The sequence below is a fragment of the Garra rufa genome, chromosome 12 (assembly GCF_049309525.1).
Source record: "Garra rufa chromosome 12, GarRuf1.0, whole genome shotgun sequence".
In the NCBI taxonomy this organism is placed as follows: Eukaryota; Metazoa; Chordata; class Actinopteri; order Cypriniformes; family Cyprinidae; genus Garra; species Garra rufa.
In genome coordinates, this window is record NC_133372.1 from 9,103,296 (window position 1) to 9,114,101 (window position 10,806).

Consider the following 10,806-nt stretch of genomic DNA (forward strand, 5'->3'; position numbering starts at 1 on the left):
GTTTTTTATTGTTATTATGTTAGTTAGCTATTGTTTTACTTTATATAAAATATCAAAATAACCCAAGGGCAGTTTGATTGAGATTAATTAGAATGCATCATGAAAAAACACTACTTTTGAAATATGTTTTTGAAAATGAACTCTTCAAGTGTTTATTTAGATTTATATCACTTATATTTCAGTATAGTTCAATGTTAGATTACCTACTATATTGTTACATTGTACTTAAGTAACTGCTAGTTTTTTATATAATTACACTACTAATTACGCTACTATAATACATCTAATTACACTATAATACATATCCTACAGATTAGAGTTTTAATTGGCTAATACATTATTATTATTATTATTATTATTATTATTATTAAAACCATCAACCCTATAACTTTCTTAAAAGATTTGAGGTAGAACAATGCAATTAAATAATATATTTTTCTGATAGAATGTTTAAAAGAACACAAAATAAAAATCTTGGAAGAAATGTACTTAGTAGATTGTAATCAACTGAGACATTTCTTTGAGCAAAAGTGTCTTTTATGTAATTGTGAATATTTACGCAACAGTTTATCAGTCTCGTAACCTTCTTCTTCCACAGAAGCTGAAGTGTTGAGTACACAGAGGCGTGTTGAAGCAACCGCACACTGCCGCTGCCGTGTATGTATCGGTGTATAGAGTGAGTGTCGTTACGGTGAACGGGAGAATTGCTTTTTTAACCACCTCCGTCCTCTCTTCGGTCATTTCGGTAGGAGCGGAGGTATCGTCATGATGAACAAAAACGTGACTAGGCACCCAAAGCTCCGTGTTATGCAACCGCTGACCTACTAACACACATTCGAGGACGACAAGAGGAGAAAGTGTGTGTGTACGTGTGTGTAAGAGAGGAAAACTGGAGCAAAGCCTCCGACATAACACAAGGACGGAGAGGGAGGGAGAGATAGACGGCGAATAGCAGCACATTCAGGGAGTCACATTAATCGACACAAAGCCGGTGAGTGGATCACGACCCACGCGGGACAATTTCAGCCTAGACTGAAGTTGTAAAAGGAAGAAAGAGCAGAATCGGGACGAGAAACCGCATACAGAGGCACGGAGGAGCGATTTATTGAAGAATACAAGGGGATTCTTCCGTTTCATGAAAGGAATGCGCTATTTCACTTAGGTGAGTTCAACCGCAGTCGGTTTATCATATAATATTTTATAACATCTGTTGTAGGCTATGTATTGTGTTTTACACAGCTTGTAGCAGGCTAAGCAGTTGTAGGCTAGGCTCTTACCTTGCAACGTGGTCAGGGCATGTTATTGTTCACATGGAAACGGACTCAGGGTCGGCATGACTCTCAAATGCTTCGCTGACTGACAATTTCTTTTATTGGTTTTCACGATTTCTTCTTTATCGTTGATTTTAAACTGTGAAGTGTAAGGTAGCAACAGATTATCTCGCTTTGTGCATTGCATACATATTCACATTCAATGTCAAGGCGAGACGGTCGTGGCGTGGGGGAGGTGGTGATCATTACGAAATGCAAACGCACGAGTGGCTGTGGGGTCAGTCAATGTCTGTGCATTGCGGTGCCACCATTCCCCTTGCATTTTAATAAGTAAGTTGCGAGTCAGCGTTCTGACAAAGCATACGGTTGTAAAATACGCGTGGGGACTTGCATCCCGATAGGATAATGCGTTCCGATGCCATGCGAGGGGGTTGCACGATGTTCAGTGGCGACCAGAGACAGATCTTCCTCGGATGCTTTTCAGACATTCAATAAACACGTCAGCACAGTGAATTAAATTCTTGTAATGTGAATTCGTGTCTCGTTGGTTGTTGTGCAATGCGAAGCAATGTAAAACTTTTGGTTGGGAAAGAGAGGCAGGTTTAGTCACAAGCAAGGCTAGATAACTAATGTGCAAATGTTTAATAATTGATCATAACTCATTGTGATGCAATACTCCGCTCATAAAGGCTGACCTACTCTCAAACTAAGTATACTTTGCCCCTTAACAATTCCACCACTCCCCATTCAGCAATGCCAGGAATCTGAAACTGCCTCACATTGCGCCCAAACTTCCAAGCATCACTCCTTAAACCAAAGAAGAATGTTTTTGTTTCAGAAAAAAATAATGACAAGCACACAGCATAATCTAATCTAAAGGGTGTCTAAGTCTTGATGTGAACTATGAAATTTTCATAGACAGCTATTGTGATTTCTGCATTAACCCCTGTAATTAAGAGTCTAGCCGACACAATCTCACAAGTCTTACTGGCCTACTTGGCCTTTAGGTTGGAAGGAAAATTGGAGGCGTAACAGTTCTGCCTGCATGTGACTGGGCAAACACATGCAAGGAGGCTTCCAGTTGTAAACACTATCCATGTGGAACGGTGCATAACTGTGTGTTTGACTGGACCTCAAGTTCTTTTTTTTCTTAATTGTGGATTCTTCTTGGAAGGGGAAAAGTAAACAAGCTGAGGGAACCAATAGCACAAATGTGCATGTGGTCTAAATATTTGTAGGGAGGTTATGTCTTCCTCTATGTTCTTTGAAAATCATTACTATCCCAAGTCACTAATCTCCCACAAAATAAAGGTTTACAGAGAGTATATTTATAGTAACTTCAGTGTCTGAACTTAGCTCAGCATGTCCTAAAATGCTCAGTGATAACAATCTGGCATCGAGCCACAACCTGTAATCTGAACTGCGCAGTGCCTCATGGCTGATGAGTGATATTACAAAAGGTGGCCACATCAGATTAATTTAGAAATCTTCCTCGCTCTCATTGCGTTACGTGAAAATGCTGTTGCAATTGATGCACATCAGTGCATCACTGGTGTGATTCATACCCTGGTTTAATCTAATATTCTGATGCTGACGTATTAGCTCTTTTTTCGTACCACCGCAGTGCTGGTAAATTCCTGTCTCGTCCCCCAATTGGAATCCTTAACTCCTCCCTCACCCAAGCGCACTATTTTTGGTAGGCACTATAATTCCTCCCTATTGCTCAGACGCACTCTCTCACAGACACAAACCCGCGCGCGCACGCACACCGTTGCCGCCCCACTGACCTATTTTACAGCACAGTGTTGGACCCAGCGCGCGCACGCACCGTGTTTACGGAGCAGCCGGTTTCTAGGTCAGTGGGACACGCGCGCAACGTCCACCGCCCTCCCCTGTGCTCTCGTTTGCGTTCCTACGGAAAAATTATCATGCATGGACCTAATACTTTGTGCTTCCATGTTTTCAGGATGCTTGGTCCCCAATGAGCCTAACCACAATGGACAAAGTTATCCACAAATGTAGAAATACTGAGTAATACTCACTCGTGTAGTTGAAGATAAGGGAAAATTCAGTCGGGCTTAAACAAAACAGGCGTATGCAAAGCTATATGTTGACTTTTGAGAACAATGGGCTGCTTGTGTTGTACATTTTTGTTCCTCTTCCTCTTTTTAGTGTCGAACTAAGAGAATGCCTGGTGGTGAGGTTGTGTTACAGCGATGGTGCAATAGCTGAGAGTGGTTATGTAACATGAATTCAGATTCTCACGATAAGCAAAATCGAATGAGCTAACAAGTAAAAAAAAAAAAGCACAATAAGAAGTCAGTTAAAAAGTTAGTTTGTACATTATGTACACTTATTTTTAGTAAGCCAACTGTTCTTGGTTACATTGTCAATAAATGATGTTTAGATCACAAATAAATGATAAAAAGAGAATAAGGGTTATTCCGGATATCCCACACCTTTAGTTCCCTTCTATGGTGCTTCCTTTGCCTGCAGTCCTGGCAGTCAGTCAGGTGTCTCTGATTATGTGACAGTGCAGTATCTTACACAATAAGTGTCCTACTGCAGCACGGCGTGATCTCGTACTCGCTGTGCTACGCTACTCTACTGACCTACATTTCTCTAGAGCTCGTAGGACAGAGGAGAAGCAGAACATTTCAGCTGCTGCCAAGGTTGGAAATGGAACACTGGGAAGTTTCCAAATTAATAGCTGAGAATACATTTTGCTGTTGCGTCATTTGACATAGATCCATGGTATTTATCATCAAAGTAGATACTTTTGAAAGCAAATTGTAAGGGACAGGTCTTCACAAAACCCTTAAATTAAAGTTAAATGCTTGTTCTAATTTAAGGGATTTGAAATAACATCTAAACCACATACACAATCCTACAACAGAGTAGGGAAAATGAATAAAGAAGTGACAATGTTACCTTGTTACACAGTTGTTTTATTCTGTCTTTTAGACACCTTTTCAGTAAACACATCTTGTTTTATTGTCTTTACAGATCAACAAAGACTTGGATAAAACATTGAGCTGAGACGGATCTGATAAATGATCAACATCTTTCGAGGGTGCTCGGAAAAAAGCTCATTCTTCAACAGCTATCCCAGCCTACACTGCCACCTCACCTATCAAGAACAAGGAGCTTTGCCAAGTCAACAAATTAAACTGTCTAAAATCGGAAAGAATTGAAAGCAAGCTCTAACACACCTTTCCAATGACGGTTGTTTTTGTTGCCTTTCATCTTTTTCTAATCTTTTTGACCAATCTGGACACTTGAAAGGTCTGAAGACTGATTAAAGTAGGAAAAAAAGGCATCAATCAGAAATACATACGGTTCCTCTTTGGAGGAAAAAGCAGAAGCTTATACGTCATTGAACAGTTGTTTTGGAAGAAACAAATACATTTCAATATTAAAACATAAATTGTCAATGTCCACTGAGTGCCAGTTATACAAACTGGCCTTAAAAGGACTATAATGGAAAGCCTAAATCTTCCTACCCAAAACAGCGGTTCCAGTCTGGAAACATTAGAGACATTCTCAAACTACAGTGAGAGTTTGCCATCACCTCAAATCAGCAGCCCTCCTCGTCAAGGCCGACTCATAAAGCCAAAACCCAACGCGACCTGTCGGCGAAAGCGAGAATTCATCTCAGATGAAAAGAAAGATGCATCCTATTGGGAAAAGCGACGCAAGAATAACGAAGCTGCCAAAAGGTCACGAGAAAAGCGGCGGCTCAACGATATGGTGTTGGAAAACAGGGTAATAGCACTGAATGAGGAAAACGTGCGGCTGAAGACGGAACTCCTGCAGTTGAAACTGAGATTTGGACTTATAAGCTCTGCCTCCTACATGGAGAAGACCCAGCAGATCAGCAGTAGTTCTGAGGCAGTGACTAATGGAGCTAATGGTACCGGGCCAACTTCCGGAAATCCCTATTACTCAAGCAGTGGATACTCCAGTGCTTCTCAGGTCATGATGAACTCTGATTCTTCAGAGGCTGAGCAGACAACCAGGAGTGACCGCCACACAACGTTATCCAAGTACTCCCCACGTGGATCCCTATCTGACATGTCCGATGGATCTTCACGGGACAGTCCTGAACCCTTTGACATCAAACATGAGAGCTCAGGAATGGACATTAACAGGCTTGAGGCAAGTGTTCTTAACGGTATGTTCAATGGCCATCAAAGTCTGGGACGACTGGAGAATCACCAACAACAAGAAATGGATCAGCAAGAAGGTGTCAACACCCCAGCGCCTCCATCTGTCACACCCCAAAGAAGCGTCATCCTCTTTCGTTCCGGAAGCAGCTCGTACCCCGTTGAGGACATGGAGCAGGTGGCATCCCAAACTCAACAGAATGGGCAAATCACTCATTTTTCTCAAACAGGGTGTAATCTACCAATCAGACCTGATGGTTTAGAGACTCTTTCAGAGGTTGCACAACAGCTAGCCAGGAGGTCTTTGGATTCACCAAACTATGATTTCAAGGCCGATGCTGGGGAGAGCAGGCGGTTTGTCATACAGCAACAAGACCCGAGTAGAAATCAGGATCAAGAGGGCACTCCGAACTCTTTTGCCCCAGATTTGCTCAACGAGGCTGGAAAAGCCCACATATACCAGCGGTCCAATCCCTACCTCGGCACTCTGAACGAGGAGGAGCCACCAGTGCTAACGTATGAAGGTTGCCCAAAAGCAGACGGCTTCTACCAAGAGCACTCCTCCTCAGGCAAGGACACCTCCTCTAGTGACGGAGACCCACGCAGCTCGGACAAAGAAGCCTCCACTGATGACGAATCCCCCTCATCGTCTTCCTCTGATACCGGTGGATATCACGTCATCCACCAGTCAGCATCCTCTCCCACCATGGTCGCCAGTGATGCTTACCAGTACGGAGACAACCAAGGTGAAATGAAAGGCACTGCTCTGCCACACAAGCTAAGGCTCAAGTACAGAGCACTATCTAACGGTTGCTCCCAAGACTTCTCGGCTATGATGGCCGCAACGTCGCCTGATTCCGCTCTGCCTCAGCACCCATACCTGGCACTAGCGCAGGTTAACCAGCAGCAAGGCAGTAGTTCTGGAAGCAAGGAAGCGGAGGGTGAGACAACAAATGAACTTTTCACACAACAGTCTCCTTCCAGAGAGAAGGAAAGCGGCAAGAGGAGCTCAGGAGGACGAGGTAGCAGAAACAAGAAACGTGACTGAAACTGGCACATCATATCATTTGATAGTGTTAAGACTGGACTTGATAAATGTCACCTTTCCATCCTATTGAAAGCAAAATGAAAACGGTACCAATTAATTGCATGGAAGTCTATTGCTTTTACATAACAGCTACAACAAGACTGTTCTCTAACAGTAACTCTGTTTTCTGGTCTGTTTTCTTATCAAGAGCGATTCTGTGACCTTTTAATGCAGCTCTGTTCTCTCACTCTCTTTCATAAGCACTTAACTGTAACTCAAAGAAGTTACGAAGAGGAAACTGAGCTCTTTCAAATGATCTCTTTCCTCTTTCAAAACAAACCTACAAAACTCTGTATAGCAACCTTTGACTTCTCCTTACATGTTTCGTAGCTAAATTGGAGGGTAGTCTCTGAACCCAAGTAGTTTTCGCCACAAGTTCATGGAGTTCATCTCCCTACTGATTTCAGGAGGAAAAACCTCAGCAGATTTATGCCTGTCTCTCTCCTCTGCCTTCGGACTTTAGCATTATTGAAGCACTTGGATTATTTATAATACTGTGACATGACTAAACATATCATATTTCAATATATTTTATGAAAAAAAAAACGACATGTCAATCTTTAGGAGTAGAAAAGATTATGAACACTGTCTACTTCTTACTGTATAGTCCTTTCCTAATGTTCATATCTGATGCTTCCATTATATTTTTTAAATCATCGTATTTATGTCCCTGTATCACACCTTTCGAGAGAATGTTCTCTATTTCATAGTGTTTCGATCATTCATAGGTCAAGGTTAACCGGTGGAAAAATCATCTTTTGTACATCACATTACTATATTGAATCACTGTAAAGGAGCCTGATGGATCGACCCTATCCAAAGGTCACTGTGACCAATCATTATTGAAAAAGTCTACCTGACATTTAGCCAAATTAGAGCAAAAGCCCTTTCGAGGCTGAATTAATATGCGGACTGTACAAAGTGTAAGATACATCATTGCCGTCTCAAGATGGTCGTGTCCTCTGTGGTCAGGTTTCAGAGACGCCTCACATGCTACCTCATGAGAAGAAACGGCTGAGGTTACGCAGAACTGGAGAGATTCTCCTTTGGTGCGTGTAGCCCATTGCATCATCACACCCATTCACTGTTGCATATAAACGTTAACACACAGTAAAATGCTGCAGCACACGACTAAGTCTTACCTAGACACAAATTCAGTCCCACTAGTTGTCTTTGTAGAATTTACCACAGCTGAAAGCTGCTTCTGCACTGAATTTTTTTCATCAGATTTTATACAGTCTGTGTTTATTGTTCCCAAACAGGTGCCTGGCACTGGCCATTATGTAAAAAGTGTACAGACAAATTCTCTCTTTTGAGTATTTTAAGTTTGTATCAAGTTTATTTTGGCATTCTATAATAATAATTATTATTAATATTGTATTTTATTTTATATTCCGATGCTATTATTCTTTTTCGGGTTAATATTTCTTGTGTCTGTTGTCTGTTCACCTCAATGTGATACAGTATGTATGTATTTTCATGTCCTGTTCATCTATTTCACCTCTGTACCCTGGTGTATTGTGTGGTATTTACTGAAGTTTTAAGAAAAAAAGAAAAGATGTTTGTTAAAAGAGGTGGGCGTACCTGTCCAGGTGCCTGGAATGACACTAAAGGAGTGGAAAGAAAAATAAAACATGTTGTATGTTCAATTTAACTTGCCTAATGTTGTTTATACCTCTCGGCTATGCCCACACAAGTCTTAATGCTCCAAAAATAAAGTGTTTCCATAAACAATACCAGCCTGCACATGCACAAGATTTAAAACCAGACTAACGGAAAAGCAAACAGACTTTATGGTTCCAGCTTCTGACTTTTCCTCTTCTCTCCCAGCACCATAAACTAATTGAAATGAGAGCTCTGCGAATGCATAGTGACACTCTGTACTCCTGCGGGGCGCAAGAGTCATCCAATATGATGTAACACTGGCCAAGTCACAGCACTTGTGTCACAGCTCAAAGACACACACATAAGAGGCACACATAAAAAAGCTTTCATTTTCTCGCCTCCATATATGCACTGATGGATTAAACCACTAACGTCAGATGCAAATCATACCAAATTTGAAGAAACATCTGATAATTGGAATGGAACATGATGTAGCTGGTCACACTGTTCAGTGGTTGTGAAAATATACTGAAAGTACAGGCACTAATTCAAAGAAGAAGAAAAAAGACCAGAGGAGAAAACAAGTTATGTAACTGTTCTGATATCAACTGACGTTATAAAAAGAGGCGCTTGAAGTGCAGGTCATAATCCAATCCTTTCAAACCCCCAGTCCCGAGAATTCTTGGCTCTCACTAATTCTCCACTACATTTCTCATTTTCAAGCATTAACGATTACCTGTCATTTATGTATTTATTGCTCCTGGGAGACAGTTTGTTATATCATTTACCCTAAGAGTAATATGCGTGGCACTTACACAACCTGCTTTACAACCTTCATCTGTTTTACAATACTTCAACTACAACTGAAAATAATAATGCAATATAATAATACATTTCCTGTATAAGTGCTTTGCACATTGGCATCCAGAATATTTTATTTTATTTTATTTCTATTTGATTTGTTACAAATCATATAATGCATTTCCTGCATAAGCGCTTTGCAGATTGGGGTCCAAATTATTTTATTTTATTATTTTATTTGTTACAAATCATATAATAATGCAATATAATAATACATTTCCTGCATAAGTGCTTTGCACATTGGGGTCCAAATTTTTTATTTATTTATTTTTTATTTTTTTCATTTCATTTCATTTCACTTTATTTTATTTTATTATTTGTTACATATCATACAATAATGCAATATAATAACAAATGTCCAGCAGAAGTGCTTTGCACATTGGTGTCCAGAATATTTTATTTTATTTTTATTTGATTTGTTACAAATCATATAATAATGCAATATAATAATACATTTGCTTTGCACATTGGGGTCCAAATTATTTTATTTTTTATTTGTTACAATTTATATAATAATGCAATATAATAATACATTTCCTGCAAGTGCTTTGCACATTGGGGTCCAGGTTATTTTATTTTATTTTTTATTTGTTACAAATCATATAATAATGCAATATAATAATACATTTCCTGCATAAGTGCTTTGCACATTGGGGTCCAAATTTTTTATTTATTTATTTTTTATTTTTTTCATTTCATTTCATTTCACTTTATTTTATTTTATTATTTGTTACATATCATACAATAATGCAATATAATAACAAATGTCCAGCAGAAGTGCTTTGCACATTGGTGTCCAGAATATTTTATTTTATTTTTATTTGATTTGTTACAAATCATATAATAATGCAATATAATAATACATTTGCTTTGCACATTGGGGTCCAAATTATTTTATTTTTTATTTGTTACAATTTATATAATAATGCAATATAATAATACATTTCCTGCATAAGTGCTTTGCACATTGGGGTCCAGGTTATTTTATTTTATTTTTTATTTGTTACAAATCACATAATATGCAATATAATAATACATTTGGGTCCAGATTATTTTGTTTTATTTTATTTCATTATATTTCAAGTGTTAACGATTTCCTGTCAATTATTTATTAATTTATTGCTCCTGGAAGGCTCACAGTTTGTTATATCACTTACCCTAAGAATAATATGCATGGCACTTACACAACCTGCTGTACAACCTTCACCTGTTTTACAATACTCCAACTACAACTGAAAAGCCATATATCAAACCAGACATCATTTGCCATCACTGCATTCATTAAAAGGTGTGTAATTCTGCATGTGATGACATCACATAAAAACAAGCAGCGAACTGTGCCGCACTACCGGTTGCTACGGCAGCGAGAGCCGACGCAAGAACAAAAGCAAGGTGACTTTTAGCAAGAGCTGCAGTGCTTTGTTCTCTTCGCTGGTCTTTTTTCCACTCTTTTTTTTCCCTCGTTTTTTTTTTTATTTGTTCGAAGTATGCGGAACCTTACGAAAGCAGGTCAGTGGAAAAGTAGGTCAGTGTGAAGGGGAGGAGAGGGATGAGAAAAGGGGAATTCAGAGAGTGAGGGTTGGGGAGGAGAGAGAGGGTGGAGGTGCAGATACGTCATCCAGCCTGCAGAGAGCTTAAAGAGGAGTAAGCAGAAAGCTGCATTGTGATCTCATTAATAACTGAACACTACACACATATGAGAGACTGAGCACTATTCAGTTCAACAACACAAACACACATTTAAGTGCTGCAGTGTAGCTGAGAAACGCCAGAGAATTCGTTAATGATTTGCAACACTGCTTGACTTCTAGTCCTT

The 10,806-nt window shown here is 39.6% G+C and overlaps 1 protein-coding gene across 1 annotated transcript; it reads left to right on the top strand.

Annotated features, from left to right (window-relative positions):
- The first annotated feature begins 732 nt into the window (after positions 1-732).
- Positions 733-8,141, top strand: nfil3-5 (nuclear factor, interleukin 3 regulated, member 5). Its single transcript, XM_073851954.1, has 2 exons — positions 733-1,162; positions 4,278-8,141. The coding sequence occupies exon 2, from the start codon at positions 4,752-4,754 to the stop codon at positions 6,483-6,485; it is 1,734 nt and encodes a 577-aa protein (XP_073708055.1). The 5' UTR covers positions 733-1,162; positions 4,278-4,751; the 3' UTR covers positions 6,486-8,141.
- Positions 8,142-10,806: the final 2,665 nt, after the last annotated feature.

Bases quoted from the DNA above. Each gene is read 5' to 3' on its own strand.
- nfil3-5 (XM_073851954.1), top strand. From the start codon at position 4,752: ATGGAAAGCCTAAATCTTCCTACCCAAAACAGCGGTTCCAGTCTGGAA.